Source organism: Salminus brasiliensis, chromosome 18 (genome assembly GCF_030463535.1).
Source record: "Salminus brasiliensis chromosome 18, fSalBra1.hap2, whole genome shotgun sequence".
NCBI lineage: Eukaryota > Metazoa > Chordata > Actinopteri > Characiformes > Bryconidae > Salminus > Salminus brasiliensis.
The window spans coordinates 23,155,378-23,173,366 of NC_132895.1; the positions used below are offsets into that span (position 1 = coordinate 23,155,378).

Here is a 17,989-nt window from a genome sequence, read left to right on the forward strand (position 1 = left end):
TTCACTGTATTAGCAAATCGATACCCTGATGCCTAACCAGCTTTTGAAAGATTCCGAGCTTGTGAAATATTTGGTCACTCTGCCCTTTCATCGCAGCAAACTCTTGGCTAGGAAATATGGGTCATGCTGGGATTCTGCCTGTTAAAGGCAGGCTTGTGTGGCCTACTGACCACAGGCGACGTGACAACACAAACAGGAGCCCCTCTGGTGTCACTTTCATAATGAGACAGAACAGATTCCATTACGCTTAATAAAAGCTGCTATCTTGGCCGAGCACATTGATCATTCCCCCTCCCCCCAATCTCCTTATGTAACACGTCCACTTCGATTCAGCTCTCCATGTCTTGTGTCCTCCATATCGCTTCTAAACTTCAACACTCCTTCCAGCTCTATGGCTTAACAATCACCCATCATGGGGTTCACATAGCCACGACATATGCTAGGAAAATTCATTGACAGCATCTGCGATACCCTATGTGACTATAACCATGTTATAGCACTGACGTAAAGCATTCTGAGGCTGCTAATGACCCTTAATGCTCGTTATGATCTAGCATGATAGCCTTTTACCTAGTAGCTGCATCTGGCAGAGGAGAGATCAGGCCTCTTTTCAAACAAACAAACAAACAAACAAACAAAAAAAGAAGGTCATCTAGCATTTCTGTTCTATCCAGAGACATTGCTGGGAGTTTGTTAGCCCTGATGGCAAGGGCAGCTGTTGCGCTGCGGCTGATATAAACAGAGCTCGGCCTTGGCATTGCAGATTCGGTATGTTATACTATGAAGCTCGGTGGTTTGCACACATGCTGTCGGGCTTGGGGTCAGGAGGGGCTTTGTGTTCGTATTCAGATGCAAAGTGTAATGCGCTTGGTTTTGCTGCTCTGAGCAGAATGCAGAGGGCCAGCTTCATAAAACTCAGCGGTAATCACACTATGCCAAATGTCCTGGCATAGGGTAATTAGGTCCATCTCGCTTCACGAACTGTAAAAATTAAACAATTAAAATTGACATCTTAATGAAATAATGCATATGAATGACCATAAGCTTGTTGTTTGGCTGCTAAATGGACAGCTCTTGCAAAGGAAACAAAAATAGCAGAGCAGCAAAAACAAACAAACAAACAGCCCACCACCCCCCCCCCCCCCAGAAATTAGGGCTGGGCAATATCTCGAAAAATGTATCGAAACTGAGTCTTGCCCATGTCAGTTATTTCTTAGCACTAGTAGAAATACTGCAGCAATAATTTTCAAGCGTTTTCTGAAGACAATGCAGAGTGATTGCACAGCTTAAGCATTTCCCAGGTGGTTCATATGGGGTTGCTAGGCAGTCAGTATGGTCTCCTAGGTGGATGCTATACATATACATATATACATATTTAAATTTTATAAATACATACATTTATAACTCGTTTAATATAACGCAGTTGCGAAACTGATGCATGTGGTTGTTATAAGGTTGCTAGCTGGCTTCTATGGTATCTCAGGTGGTTGCTATGGTATTCCAAGTGGTTGACGATGTGTTCCAAGTGGTTGCTGTGTTGCTGATAATGGTATCCTAGGTTGTTGCTATACAGTTGCCAGACAGCTGCTATACTCTTGCATGTGGTTGTTCTAAGGTTGCTAAAATGTTTTCTGTGGTATCTCAGCTGGTTGCAAAGGCGTTCCGAGTGGTTGCTGTGTTGTTGGTAATTGTGTCTGTAAAGTTGCCAGGCAGTTGCTATACTGTTCTAAGTGGTTTGCTATGAAGTTGCTATGTTCCGTGCTTCTTTGTAATGGCCGGGGAGTTGACACACTGTTCCAAGTGGTTGCTATGCTTTTTCTAACCAGTTGCTATGGTGTCCCAGATGCTTGGGGGTGTGGGGGGAAATGTTAGTACAATTGTAAGGGTCTGTGACTGACAGGGGCCCTAGAACATGTATTAATAGAGTATTTTGGCAGAATTGCTAGAGTTGTGTGGCCCAGTGGAAAATCCCTGGCAGCGTCACTGCAGGTGGTTGCTATGCAGTTGCTGTGTCATGCTAGGTGGTTGCTAGAATGTTGCTAGATAGGTGTGGTCTGCCACACGGTTGTAAGGGTATTGCTGGTGTAATGGTATCATAAGAACACAAGAGGAAAGCATAAACCTTTGCCCACAAAACGTCGTCTTTCAATCCTATGAAAAATATTTGCTGTCCATCAATCAGACAAAATCCTGTATACAAGCACACCATTCCTGATCAGACTAAACATTCGGAATTTGGAATCGTGTAGAAAATCTGTAGGGATAAGTATGCGGACAACAATTCAGCAGAAAATTAACACCTAAAAAATTTAGAGTAGAGTTGCTTTGCAATGTAAATCCGGTGGAGCTGATTTGACCCCTTCGTTTGCCCTGTGACCTTTGCTTGCTTTCAAGGCTGTAACAGGCCCCAATCGAGACCTTAGAAGACCTGAAGTGAGAGTTGTTCACTGCAAGGAAAAATACTGAACATTACAATACATTTTTTCCCCCTATTGTTACCATTCATTTGGCCGGAGAGAATAGGTATTGTTTAGTAGCCGCTGTACTGTACTCATTAAATTCGCTGACCCCTTGCAAAGGAACTACAGCTAGTGAGGACATTCATCTAATTTTGGTGTCTTTTGTGGTGTAATTGCACCTCTATGTATGTATGTATGTAAGAATCTGGAAGCAAGGAGGCCTCCATCTGTCTGTCTATCTGCTATAAACAGAAGATATGAACTGACAATCAGTGTTATCCCACCGAGGCATGCACAGCTTGCATGCACAGTCTTCCATATTAATGTACTGTGGAATGCCAAGCGAAGTAATGCAGAAAATGGTTTTGGCGTAGACACAGGTGGACACGGGCAAATACAAAGCATGCATTCAAACTAAACTCCCACACAAATTACAAGCTCATGAATTATACAGGTGTTTAGATAAATAAATATGCAAGGTCTCAGAGCTAGGAAAAAAGAAATAAATAAAAAAAAAGATAAGGGTGTAGAAGGTTTAGAATAAGCAGCTCATTTTATACCCTCCTCCAACAAGGTTACATGGAAATGGTGGCCCTCCTGTAAATCCTGATTCTAGATTCTGAGTCTAATTGGTTGTTTTCCAACCCATAACAAAGAAAAAAAAAAGATTCTAAAAACACGAACAACACAAGAGAATATCTGGGCTAAGCCAAGTGACTGCACTCTCTCTCTCTCTCTCTCTCTCTCTCTCTTTATAAACTGCCTATTACAATATAAGCAAATTAATGGAACACACACAAATACACTATATATATATATATATATATATATATATATATATATGTGTGTATATATATATATATATATATATATATATATATACATACACACACACACACACATATATATATATATATATATATATATATATCGTATATTGTATACAGTTGTGGTCAGAGGTTGACCTGCACTCATCACAGACATAATCGTCAGGCCATGTTTAGCGTTCAGTGATTTCTTTGAACCTATAGCTTTGGAAGGTCCAGCAGCACTGAATAAAATGTCTTTCAGCTTGCCAAGGCCAAGGCCTCTTAACTTCCTGTTAGTGATCATGATTGACTACAGCTGGTAGCTTCTCTGTGTCTACAAATAAATGGTTTGTTTGGCAGCCCTCAAGTCAGGAATGTCTCCTGGAGCTGTTTCTAAACAAATCTCAAGCAGATTTCAAGCTCATTTGTTCAAAGGCAGACTCCTTGTTGTTGTTGCCAAGGTCTGGAAGAAGACTCATGCTGCCACCCCTTAGCTGTGAGAGCGAGGAAATTGGTTTGGATGGTCAACCTAACACAACCCAAGTACCACCAAGTCACATGCCTGCCTTCAACTGCTGGAAAGCTGCTGGAACACCAGCACCACCACTGTCTGCAATCATGCAATCATTTTATGAGAGTCTGCCCTAAAAAAAGCCTCGATCCACAGTTTGCTGCTGACCACATAGACAAATCAAAACCTTGTGGAGGTTTATATTTTAATTTTAATTCTTAATATTTTAAGTTGTTCGGCAAAATGACCAGATATGTGTTTGAAAGCATAAAGGTGAGTCATTAAACCCCAAGAACACTTGCCAACTGTTAAGCATGGTGGTGGTAGCAACATGCCTTAGGGCTGTTTTGCTATTCGTGGAACTGGCACATAGTACAAAATGGACATAATAAAAAAGAAGGACTACCACCGAATTCTTGAGCTTTACCTAAGCTTTTAAGCATCAGTTGAAACCTCTACACAGTTGGTGGTTCTGCTGCTCAATGACCGATCAAACATATCAAACGTAACTGTGGAATGGATAAAGCAGGTTTCACAGATGTTTGTGATTACACTCAAGTGTGTAATTGCTTCATTTGTGCAGGTAAAAGAGAGCTTTCAGCATGCAGCATGCATTCATTTTATACTTATGGTCACCTGGAGCCTGCTTTTGCTGTTTGTCAACATGAGGATGAGAGTTACTGAAAGTCAAGAGAACCGTATTAAAGCAAAAAAAACAACAACATTAGGACAGTAAGAGACCAGACAAATTTTACACTTACAAAAAAAAAAGTTTGGAGCATTCTAAGAAAAGAGAAATAGCTCTGTAACAATAAAGGGACTGGTAGTCCTCCACAGCTGATGACAGAATTAAATTCAATTCAGTTCAATTCTATAGCTGCTGAATTAAGAGAATATGGCAAATGTGCCATTAAGTCATAAGCTTCTGAGCAGAATTCTCAGGATGGTGTTCTTGCGTATTAAGTATTTTACTGTAGATTTGACTGAAACTTAAGTATTTTACTGTAGCTTTTATTGAAACTTTAGTATTTTACTGTAGATTTTATTAAAATGTACATATGTTGCTGTAGATTTTATTGAAACTTACATATGTTACTGTAGATTTGAATGAAACTTAAGTTTTTTAATGTAGCTGTAGATTTTATTAAAACGTAAGTATTTTGCTGTAAATGTTTTTGAATCTTAAGGATTTTACTGTAGCTTTTATTAAAACATAAGTATTTTTCTGTAGATTTTATTGAAACGTAAGTATTTTGCTGTAAATGTTATTAAATCTTGAGTATTTTGCTGTAGTATAATCTCTTTTTCCTTTTCTTGCTGAATGTGACATATTTGAAATACAAAACAGCATGACTATACAAAAGTCAACAGCAAACTATACAATATAATTTGTACATTCCACATTCCACACAATCAACATCAGAGGTGCTCAAACTTAGCTGTTGGAACCAAAACTCCAAAACAGTTAGAAATGTTAAAAATGCTCTTAATGTTTAACATGAGCCAATGTAGCAAGATTGTATTTTAAGTCATTTTGGATCATTTCCACTGAATATACATGTCGTTTTGACATAATGTCAATAAACAGAAAATATTTTATGTGTGGAAATTATAATAAAAAAGGTCCTTATCTGGGTAGTAAGTGTGTAATAATATAAGAAAAGATGCAAATAACATTTATAAAAATGTAGCATTTTTACATCACTGTGTTCACAGTGCCAGTGGGTACAGCCTTAGTCATCACGAAGACCAATGTGGTTCTACAATTATGAAGTTGGTTAGGTGATTGGTCTGTAATGTGAGCTTGAAGATGAGTGGGTCTGGGACGCCAGACCTCACTGTTTAGCATTCCGGAGGTGTCATGAGCTTAATTTAGCGAACACTGACAAAGGGAGGTGGCTTCCTGATGAGCCCTGTGAAGAGCTTGCAATGTAGACGATGATTAGAATAGGGGTGAAGGGAATAGCCTGGGCCCTATGTGTAACCCCAAATATTAGGTGCAGGGTATATACGGTTTATACACCCTATATGGACAAAAGTATTGGGACATCTGCTTATTCGTAGATATTAAAAATAGTTTTTGTCCTGCTTTTGCTGGAGAAATGGTCTCTTCTGTTCAGGGAGTGCTTTCAACTACATTTTGGAGCAATGCTGTGAGGATTTGATTGCATTCAGCAAAAAGAGAAGTTTTTGTGAAGTTTTCAACTCCTTAACCTCCTCATCCCAAAAGTACTGGATTGAGCACTATCCATCATTCCAGAGGATGTCGTTCCACTGCTCCACAGTTCAATGCTAGGGTCAGCTCTAGCCCATGCTCGGTATTAGGCATGGTGCCAACAGGTTCATGTTCATCTAAGTCCTATTCTATTGGCAGTGCTTCTTTACAGGGAGTAGACAAGCTGTGTGTGTGTGCACGCATTTGCACGTCTGTGTCAGCAATGGGTGCAGCTTAACGAAACTGAATGCATTCATTAAAAAGGGTGTCCACAAATATTTGGACATACAGTACACACAAACCTGGTGGTTTCCACTAATGCTAAGCCAGTCCATTTAAACTGCCAGCCCCAAGCAGGCAGCTAAACAATGATTACAGTTATTCATCAGCCTGACGACTTCATGCCTGCATGCAGAAAGAAGAAAGTGCTGTGTAGGAAAAGGCTTTGTGGCCGTTTTCTCCTCCATACTGTCAGCCTGGCAGGCACATTAAGAGCAGGGGGGAATGTGTTTTTCCAATTCCCTCTGCTCCAGAGACTCATAAACATACGCACACGCGCGCACATGCAGAGACACACACTCCAGCGGGGGTCACCCAAAAAAAAAACCACCTCCCCCTCCCTTGCTTTCCCCACATGTGTCTCCCTGTTCTAAATCTGGCTGGCGACCAGAGGGGTTGTAACTCAGGCTATAGCAGAGTGGTGCAGAATCCAGCTGCCGCTCTCCCTCTCTTTCTCTTTCTTTCTCTCTCTCTCACATGGTGGCCAGGCTGAAGCATGTCGGCCTCCGGATAACGGACTGCGCACACAGAGAGTCCAGGAAATTCCTCCAGGCACGGGGCAGGGACTTGGCCGACTGTCTGTTATTGGAAAAGCTGAAGCAAGGGGGGGGGTTAGAGTGACTGTTCGGAGTCCGTCAAAGACAGAGAGAGAAAGAGTGAGAGAGAGAGGGATAGAGAGAGAAAGTGCAAGGCCTCATGCAGTGATTTAGAGGTGTCTCAATCTTGCTTTATCTGCCTGACACACCCTGACTGCCTGGGCATTCGCGCCGGGGGACTGTAAGGGGGACAGCACAGAGCAGGATGGTAAGTCTCTGGCTCGTGGCTCTTTGCTTTCTGACTTCTCTGACTTGTTTGTTTGCTGGCTTACTCGGATGGTTGGCACGGGCAGGAGGTAGGCTGGTCCGGGCTTTGTTAATAATAATGCTGCCTCATTGTCTCCACAGAAGTTCTGCTGTTTCTGCTCCACTCAGCTGTTGTTTAAGTGGCTTTTTGGCTGCTTCGTGGACTCATCTCATGCTGTCTCTCTCTCTCTATCTCTCTCTCAGAGCCTTCCAGTGGATTTGCTTTATTTTAGGTGTTGAGTCGTGATCAAAGATTATTAATCCAAAGCCAAGAGGTGGGCCTGGAAGGCCCTGTGCCAGAAGTTTGCACAGTTGCAGCACAAAGGGTTTCCAAGGGTTCTTCATATTCCCCTCCCGCCTTCATTCTTACACACTCCCTCTATTTCTCTTTCTCCCTCTCCTTCTCTTTCTCTCAGAGGCCAGACGCCGCCGTTGCTCCACTTCCTCATATCGCTCCCGCTCTGCATTTGGTTTCAATTACGCTGGCCCTCTGGGGACCGTGTTGCTATAAATAAGTAACAACCGGGCTCACTATGGAAAGACTGCAGAGTTAGGGAGCTGGGTGGTGCTCTTCTGCTGTGTACTTGCCGTCTTTCCCGCTTGTTATGAAGGGCAGTCAAGGTGCCTTAAGACAGACAACTGATGACACAAGCAGGTGCCGAGGTGTTGATGTGGTGGTGGTGGTGTTGCTGTTGTGGCTGCTGCTGCGATGCGTCCGGCCGAGGTGGACGTTTTGAGCGGGAAGGGCAGATAAGGACCTTGAGGAAGACATGGGGTTAGGGTGGATAGGGGGTTGGGTTTTTTTGGCTTGAGAGTGAGTGAGCTACACAGCTGACGCGGGTTACGAGGGTTATGCTTACTGTCTGTCTGTAGCCACCGATTCAGAAGCAGCCGTCTCTGCCCTGGGCCTAAATACTACAGTTAGCCACTGACGAGTGGAATAGGCCTTGGATTCGCTCCCACAGGCGTTCATTGTCAACATTCTGCTAGTGGATTGGAGGGGTTCAGAAGTTTCAAAGCTTGGAAGAAAAAAAAAAAAGTCGAAGCGATGGAAAAAGTTCTCGAAATGCAAACACGCCACAAAGAAAGCAGCAAGGATACACTTTCAAGAACAAACTATTCTTGGTTTCCTTTTTCAGGCTTTTTTTTCCCCCACATAAAACTAAAAATATATTTTTTTATCACATTCTCCACTATGTAGACAGTTTCGTGCCCACTTTTTTGTTGACTGTAACAAGGCTATAAAGTGCCTAAACTGCACAACCTTGCACACACATAGCCTGTCAGGCCGGCATCATGCTCTTCTTTACAGCGGAGTTTGTTTGCCTGGCATGTCTGAGGTTTGCTAGCAAAATACGACTGCAGGGAGCCTCGGTATGTAACACCACCCGACTTCAAAAGGACTGCACCCCCTCATCTGTTTAACATCAAGAGTGCCGGAGCTCTGCTGTTCTCTCCACCCAGAAAGACGGGAGGTGGAACGTACGAGAGGGAAACACAAAATGAGAGGAAGAGATTGGCTGCGCGATTGCTTGGAACCTCGCAGTGATGGATGGTCTGTGGTGCTTCTCCAGATTGTAGCGGTGCTTTGTCATGTTGTGCTTACGCACAGTGGGGAGGGCGTTAAGGAGAAAGCTTCTGACGCTCACGATGTGAGTGGTACATTAGATTAAGTTTGATAACACGAATTGCACCACAGGGACTGCTGACTTGTGAATGCTGACTGGGAGAAAAGTGCCTCAGGGGTAAATGAAGGGTCCCTTTCCTTTTGTTAACAGCACAGTACAGTACCATGCAGTTTTAACACACGCCTGTGTGTCCAGTTAAGTTTGTAGGCCATTCTGATATGAACAATACTTGACAACGCACCGGTATCCGTGGAGAGTCTGTGCATCAACCTTTCTTTAGCGTTAGATTTCCCCATACACTGTAGGGTTATCCTTTTATTACCATAGTTTTCACCCCAGGAATGACTCGCCTGTTTGTACATGCAGAAATCTGTATCTGTGACCCAGACGCTCTCATTCCACTGCTTGCCTACTATAGTCCTCTCTCGAGGATGGGGAGCATCAGGTCACCATATCTTACAGTAAACAAGGCGCTACCTCTTTCACCTCACGATGACATTCTTATCCGAAAGGGTCCTTTGTACCCGAGTGTCTCTTGCAGTTATTACCCAAGTGGGAAGGCAGGGATCATAGCGCTGAGCTCAGCGGTGGCTGATGTGGCTTGGAAGTCCTTTAATGCTGTACATTAGATAAATGCACCTTTAACAGGACAGCTCATCTTGCTGCAGAGGTAACTTACAAGGATGCTCAGGCCGAAAAGCGAAATTTACACCAGCCCAGACATGCCGGTTGATGTCTGATGATTGTCTGGAATAATTTGTGTGTGTGGGTGTGTGTATACATATATGTTATCACTTTCGCATACAGTGTGTACAATTTTGGGCAAGTAGAGAATAGGTTTCCATTAGTTCTTAATTACGCTCAGAAGAGGTGCCACCAAAGCTATGCCATAAAACAGGGATACCCAATCCTGCCGAGTTCAGCTCCAACCCTAATCTATCAGAGCCAATTCAGGTAATGAAGGCGTGTCGGCTCTGAACTCTCCAGGGTGGTAGATCTCTAGAACCAAGATTGAGCTTTAATAGACCTTTTAGAGAAGGTCCTACTCCCAATTGAGGGTTCTTCACACCTGCTTATCGCATTTACAATCATGGTTGGTTCTTTATGAAACCAAAAATGGATCTCGTAGCTATTTCCACTGTAAATTAACTGACTTCTTCATTCCATAAACATCACATAGCACAGCATGGGTTTACTGTGGTAGTTACTGTGGTATGTAGGCAGGTTGCGTGTATAGTATGCATAGGCTATGCATCCTTCTGGCTCAGCTCTACGTTACAGTAGACAGAGGTGATGGAAAATAAGTGGCAAGAACGGCTTGTATGTGACAGCGTGAGCCTGGAGCTCTTCCAGTGAACTGCCAATAAACCGATGCAGCCGTGGCACCAGGGAACCAGGCTAAGCCGTGAGCAGGTGTTTCATATGCTGCGGCTTTTTGACAATCCTGTGTTTTTTTGTTTTTTTTTGTTGTTGTTTTGTTTTTTGCCGGAGTCATCACTAAAGCATCACCCTTTTCCAAAAAACAACAAAAAAAAAAAACTAAAAAATCTTGAGCTCTCTAGCCTGCCAGATGTGCCACAAGAACAAAGAGAACGGGAGACATTTGTTATAATAGCAGGATTTAGCCTCAAATCCTGAGCTGTGGTATGCCAGGTAGCATCCCTAAAATAGCTGCAAGGTGGAGTAGAGCGGAGAAAAAAGCATGACAGAAAATTGCCGGTTTTTGGGTTTTGCATGTTGAGTCAAGGCTACCGTAAAAAGGCTCTTGTTTTTGGTAAGAGTGTTATGAATAAATTACAATGGGAACGCTGTAGGGCATTAGCTACCTGTGTAGCTTTGCTTTGAGGATTGTTACTCTTTGAGTACCTCTGTCTACACTGCTAGCTCAGGTTAATGCAGCTTTGGTATTACTTCAGGTGGTTGCACTTGTTAAGCTACTACATAAACAGCTTTTTGTAAGATCACTTTGGGGTGTAGGCAGGAACAGTTCAGACGTGTGGTGTAGGCCTTACTGGAGGTGGATCTATTTAGGTGCGTTAATTGAAGTAAAATGCAGATTTGTACTTTCCTGATTATTTCTTAACTGACAGTACTTTAATTTCTAGTCAGGGACCCTCTTGAAGTGGTGTTTGCATCTTGCTGCTGTCCAATGAAAAACATGTATCTCCATTTTTGTCATTTTTTAGTTTTCCCCATCATTTGAACCCTGTAGAAACACTCTAAATTACTTGGTAAAAACTCTTATTTTACATTGACATTCATTCAAAACTAAGAGTTAAAGTCTAATGCTTTAAAGCAAAAGTCACTATTTTGGAGATACAGGTTTTTATTGGACAGCAATGATTTTTTTTTACAACTTTTAATCCTTTAGAATTAAACAGGCCTTTTTGTTACTGTACCTTAAGAGCTGACATATGTGAACATCTCTCAATCTCTGTGCTGATTGGCTGTCTTGTATTGGGCCTTCCTTATAATGTAGTAGAAACTACAACACTCTTTCTAACTTCAGTGTGAAGCGGTTATTGGCTAATTGGGTGGCTGTGTGTTAATGTGCTCAATTTTATTTGACTTTTTGAAACTTTTACATTTACATACAACATTATATTTTTATTTGTATTTATTTATGAGGTTTTCATTGATGGGGAGGGGCTTTAAGATGCTAAATGGCCTGTTTATGTTTCAGTATTTGTAAACAGGGTCAAAGCACTGTACTTTTGACTTTCAATGGAATATGATAGTTGTTGCTCCCCGTCTCCTGGGACTAGCTCAGCTGCATTAACGTAGCAGCATCATATATAAAACTGTCATAAGGTTTTAGCGCTTGATCCTTAAGGTTATGACTTGTTATGTTCTCAATGTCGCACATTACCTGCAATCTTATAGGGTCTTTGGAGGGGAAATTGCCTGTCCGACTTCACAGCAAAACCGTTTCCCTCACCGAGCCGTACACGTCTTCTTAAATGAAAAAATGTCATAACATCTCTGGGTTACATGTGTGAAAGGAGTTATGGGAGATAGTAACTCCCTGCTCCGCATTCTGCTTATCGTCGTTTCTCTTTGTCTTATCCTCAGTCACGGCAGCTGGGGGCAGAGGGAATGCTGCTGCTGGGTACTGTACCTAATATGTCAACATGCCACCAGAACTGTTAGCTATCAAAGTTCATGTAGAATAAAAATCAGTGATCGCTGATGCTGGGGACACATGCTTTTGATTTAAGGATCAAGCACCTATAACTATACCCATTTCAGCCTGTCTAAACAACCCTGTTCAGAACAGCCTGTTCCTTTAAATGATAATGAGCCACTGCTTAACCCACCATCACCTTTTTTCCATAAGTCTTTACCCCTCCTCTCCCCTGGGCTCACCAAGCCTTAGACTTTAGTCTTCATTTTCTCCTTGTTTGCACAAGCTAGCTAACATTTACTTCACCTGGGTTTAATTCACATTTCCCTCACTCGCCTGCTCTTCCACAGCACAGACAAAATCTTCCAGCAACTTGACCCCTCAACACAACAAGGCTTATTACACACTAGGGTGTATTACTCAATAACTACATGGACTTCTGTACAAACTAGGCTAGGGCTATTTTCTGGTAATGGAAGTTCTGAATAACACTTTCGACTCGCGGGTGGTCCGTAGGCTGTTTAAGGGGTTCAAATCAGGATCAATATACAGTTATACAGTGATACTGTGATATATGCCCCCTGTATATGGGGGCAGTAAAAGTCCTCCTAGTTAGCCTTATGCAACAGTTTGTGGGTTGGTAGGCACTCCCGGTACCCAAATAAGATTACAAGATTAGTAGATACTTGGTAATAATGGCATATTGCACCCATTTAAGCCTTTTGGTGTGATGTCAGGAGTCATCAGCAGTCCAATCTGTCAGCTGTTTACACCACCAAGTATCTAATCCTTAAAAAAATGTAGCTTTTGATTTGCTAAAATATTTTAAGATATGTAATAATGGAGTTATGTGATATAAAAATTGCATTGTTATGTACTTTTGTCTGGGAATTTGAACACATTCAGTAGATCTGAGTTTAATATCTGCAGCTTTTTAAAATTAGCTACAAGTAAGAAATAATAACTAATACCAAATTACACCAGGCATCGGGGATCTCTGACAATAACCATGATTTCTAGAGGTTAACCCTGCTCGTCATATCATTTAGGAGCATTAAGCTTAATATTGTTAACCAAACCTCCTAAAGTAGTGGAAAATCAATGTTTACAATACATTTGCAGGTATTTTTCATACTGAATTGAAAAGCAACACCAAGAAAATATACAAAAAAGAGATTGAATTTCTGCCAAAAAAAAGACCAAAAAAAAAATAAAAAATTCTAATACCCTACATTTGGCCAAAATGTATTCCCTATGGCTTTGGCCTGCTGAAGTACATTGTGAAGTTCGCCGGTCGATAGCCCTTGATCTTTCCCTGCTCGATCTGTCACCGCGACTGTGTTTCGCCTCCGGCCCCCGTACAGTTACAGTCTGAACAATTGAAGTGCTAGATCCTGACAAGGGCAGAACAGAGAGGGACGCTCCAGTTCACAGATGAGCAACTTGCCATCTTTGGTGCTCCCATAGGAACTAGTGGAGTGGCGGTTTAACTTTCTGTGACCTGTCTCTCGCCAACTGACGTGCTCTGGCAGCCCTCTTTTTCCAACCCCCCTTTTACCCCTGTCTCCTCGTCCAGTCATGGACAGCCTCGAGACCACAGGCTTTTACACAGGAACGTCTTAATTACGGCTGCCTCCGCCTAACCTGCTCCCTTCTTTCCGCCTCTTCTGCATTTCCTGGCTGTGCTTTTAGTCGTCTGTAATTTGGAGGGATGTTTTTGTTTTATTGCAGCTGGAGGGGAGCTGGGCTATTGTGTTTTTTTTTTTTTTTTCTGCTCGCCGGGGATGCTTTGTGGCAACGTAATGGAGCTTCCAGATGATTAACACATACTTAGTCTGCTGCTTATTGCTGTGACTGAGGAAGCAGGAGAACATTAAGGCTGCAGAATTGTAGCCATGGCCTCTGCATTGCAGTGCTGTTTGAATACTTTAACACAAAGGACTGCACAAAGGAATTATCGCTGTCCCGCATTATCTCTCTGTAGACGTTGCTTTTCTTAAATAATTCCGCCACCAATTACTTCTCCTTTCAGAGAATTGGGAGGGAAGGGAATTACGCTCGGCATAATAAGGTTAACACAACATGTAATTAAATGCTAAAAGATAAGCTTCCATTAAAGGCAAATTACATGGAAGTATGTGAGTCATATTTTTGGAGGCAGCGATGATTCATCCAGTAAGTGGCCTATGCCAGCACCCAGGATGCATCAAATGCTGGAGGAGGCATCGTCTTGCAGTAGATGGAAGGATAGCTGGATAGATAGATGGATCATTGTAACGTCGACCATTCTAGAAGTAGGGTGGCTTTTTAAGAATTCGCCCCAGTGAGGAAAAAAGGTAGATACAACACTGTTAGCTTGATGCTAACTAAGTACTTACAATTACATAGAGATGCTAATGGAAATTAGTGATCATTTGGTAACATGAAGGTTTTTCTACTAAACTCTTTATTAATGACAGAAAATAAAAAGAAAATCTAAAACAAATCTATATTCGAATACTTGTACCTTTCACGGTTACTTGGCAACAGTTGCCAGAAATGTAATTTGCTAAACTGTTTTTTAAATCAGAAACACCCGTAGGATTATAATGACTCTATTACTGTATACTGTAGCCCATTTGTTGCTGCATAGTTTATCAGCCCAACCACTGCCCCATCCATCAATAGAAGAGGACCACCAGGGCACCATCATATGACCAGAGATGTGTAATATTGGTGGTAGACCATTCTTAGCATGACACCATCATGTTTTTGGCACAGATACAGGTGTATCAGACATTGCAGTATTGCTGGAGTTTTGGCACCTTGTTGTTGCACCTTAGTGGTTCACAGTTACTGTAGCTCTGGATCTGTTAATTGCATCCTCTAGCCTTTATCAGATGTCAGTGTCTGCTGACAGAGCCACTTGGATATTTTTGGTTTCCAGTCTGTTCTCAATCCAGCAGTGACACAGATGTGTGAAAACCTCCACTGACGCTTTTGTGCTCTCATACCAGCACACGCTACTATGTCAGTGTCACTGCTGTGCTGAAAATGGTTCACCACCCAAATAATCTGATGGTCCTACAGTCCACAGATGGGGTATTTGTACACATACAGATTGCACCTATATAGCTGGTGTATCTACTAAACAATAAATAATAACTACACTCTTCAATGGGTTTTTAGTAAAGGCATTGGTTTTATATAGAATTACAACAACTGAAAGAACCATTTGGATGCATACAAACTAGTGGTTTTCAACTTGGGCCATTGCGAGCTAGGGGCCTGATGTCTGTTTAAAAGGTTAAGAATGTACAAATGTCTTTTTTTTTATCCAAGCATGGTCTAAAAAACATTCATTATTGCAACAATTAAACATTATATTTAGGTTTGTCGATTGGCCTGGCAAAACTGACACAAGTAATAAGTTACACTTACAATTTTAGATATTTCATAAATTCAGAAAAGTAAATAAAATGATAAACAACTTTAACTGTACTGATCTTTTTATCTATTTATCTGCTGATCTAAGCTCTTAAAGTTGACTACTTTTAAAATCATCTACAGCTGTTCATTATTCTGAACATATCCACAATGTCATCATTTTCATTCACAGCTCCCTAATTTTTTTTTAATAATTAGCAAAGTTGCACAGGATATGTCTATGTCTATGTCTAATAATAAAATAAACAATTCAAATTCTTTAACAGTGATCCCAAATATTAGAACAGCAATTCAATTAGTAAAACAGCAAATTCAAAAATGTTTGAACAGAATTTTGGACAGCAATTGCATATTTTAAAAAATTGCATATTTTAAAAAATTTCTGAGCAGCGATTCCAAAGTTCTGATTAGCAATTTCAAACTTTTGATTAGCAATTCTAAACTTTTGATTAGGAATTCCAAACTTTTGATTAGCAATTCCAAACTTTTGATTAGCAATTCTAAACTTTTGATTAGGAATTCCAAACTTTTGATTAGCAATTCCAAACTTTTGATTAGGATTTCCAAACTTCTGAACAGCGATTCCAAAGTTCTGATTAGCAATTCCAAACTTTTGATTAGCAATTCTAAACTTTTGATTAAGAATTCCAAAATTCTGAACAGTGATTCCAAACTTTTGAACAGTGATTCCAAACTTTTGAACAGTGATTCCAAACTTCTGATTAGCAATTCCAAACTTTTGATTAGCAATTCTAAACTTTTGATTAGGAATTCCAAAATTCTGAATAGTGATTCCAAAATTCTGAATAGTGATTCCAAACTTTTGATTAGCAATTCTAAACTTTTGATTAGGAATTCCAAAATTCTGAATAGTGATTCCAAACTTTTGATTAGGAATTCCAAAATTCTGAATAGTGATTCCAAACTTTTGAACAGTGATTCCAAACTTTTGAACAGTGATTCCAAACTTCTGATTAGCAATTCCAAACTTTTGATTAGCAATTCTAAACTTTTGATTAGGAATTCCAAAATTCTGAATAGTGATTCCAAACTTTTGATTAGGAATTCCAAACTTTTAAACAGTGATTCCAAACTTTTGAACAGTGATTCCAAACTTCTGATTAGCAATTCCAAACTTTTGAACAGTATTACAGTAATGCTGAAAGATCCTAAGTTATAGTATCTAAATCATCTGAACCCCTGGTTCCTCCACTCTGCCTGTAGTGTGGGAACTCACCTCAAAACTGCCTTTGACAGTTAGACAGTTAGTTAGATGACTAACTAATCAATCTACTGCGGTTTAAACGAAAGTTAAAAAGGAAGGAGCTGCCTGGTTCAGACCGTGTTTAATATTACACAGGCATTGTCCTCCGCGCAGTACATCTGGGAGCATAATCAGGTTTGTGCTTGTGCTGCCATGTGCCGACAGAAATCTCTCAGTGGAAAACAGAGGAAAATAGCTGCTTATTAAACCTGTATGCTGTGTCTTGGTTGTCAGTGTGCTTGTCCTGCATGAGTTGGCTTGGATGATTCTACACGTACAAGTTCAGATATGGAGACTGTGTATGTTCGGCTCATTAGATTCGAAGCCATGCTTTTCAGATGCGCGCCGCTGTTGTTTTCAGTTGGTGAATTCTCATGTGAAAGGGCATTAAGCCAAAAACACAGGCAGCTCTAAGTGAATGTAGCTTTATTTTGGAGAGCAGTAGTTACTCAACTGTGAAGAGCACTCATCCCCCCACAGTTAAAAGTGGGACGCCGGAGTTTGCCTTTCTCCCCCACAGAGAACCATTAGCAAATGAATTATGTTGTTTTTCCTCAATGAGCCCCATTAGTCATTCCACAAACCCTCATTTGTGCTAAATCTCTGGTCTGCTGTGGAAGTTAGGTGTATCGTATAGAAGCCGATATTGACTATGCAAACGGCTATAAAAGAAATATTAACTCCTAATCCTTCGCACTAACACACTGTACATGCAATTATCTCCATAGGAAAGTCTACTCAGCTGTCAATCAACTCTCAAATCGCATCATCCGTCTTGCACAGGCCTGGGTGAAAATCATTATGCAGAAGGTGTTCAGTCAATAATGCTTGGGGTAATCATTAGTTTAAGCTGTCAGATCTTTAAACACAATGCCAAGAGGTATGGTAAGATATGAACGTCTTGCCGATGTGTGTTTTAACCCTTTAGATCATTGACTTCTTAATGCACAGAGGCACTAAGGTGGATTGTTCAGTATCTGGAGGGACTTCTGTACAAACTGGTGGGGCTATTTTTTGGTAAAAGGAGCTTGTAATAACACTTCTGGCCCGCTGTTATTTGCATTGTGTCAAAAACACATAATTAGCAGACCAACAGAAATGCTCCAAAATGACTTGGAATAGATTTCTTTTAAATTGACTTCCATTGAAAGTTAAGATGGCTTTTGAAGATTTCTTTGTGACAGTGATGGCATTATTATGATGCTGCAATGATGCAACTATTATAATACACCCCCCTTTTACAATTCTTACAAATTTGTAAGGGTGGCATGAGCTCACTCTACCAATCAGTGTTCCCTATGGTGTCGGCATAGCAAGAACTAAGCGAATGGATCAGCTGTATAACAGCAACTTCAACTTTTAGAACAAATATCTGATGCATACGTTTGTTTATGTGTTCTCCAGTGTCTTTTAGTATTTGACGACTTTCTGC

At 41.0% G+C, this 17,989-nt stretch overlaps 1 protein-coding gene across 2 annotated transcripts in view; it reads left to right on the forward strand.

The window, feature by feature from the left end:
- The window catches only part of sgcd (sarcoglycan, delta (dystrophin-associated glycoprotein)), a 240,833-nt gene that overhangs the window by 107,972 nt on the left and 114,872 nt on the right, over positions 1 to 17,989 (forward strand). The window contains exon 1 of one of the 2 annotated variants that reach the window (XM_072661481.1): positions 6,723 to 7,077. The exons of the other annotated variant lie outside the window; for it this stretch is intronic. Coding sequence (XP_072517582.1) covers positions 7,075 to 7,077 — 3 coding nt within the window. The 5' untranslated portion in view covers positions 6,723 to 7,074. Of the gene's footprint in view, positions 1 to 6,722; positions 7,078 to 17,989 lie in introns of those variants that run through there. 2 annotated transcript variants of the gene reach the window in all.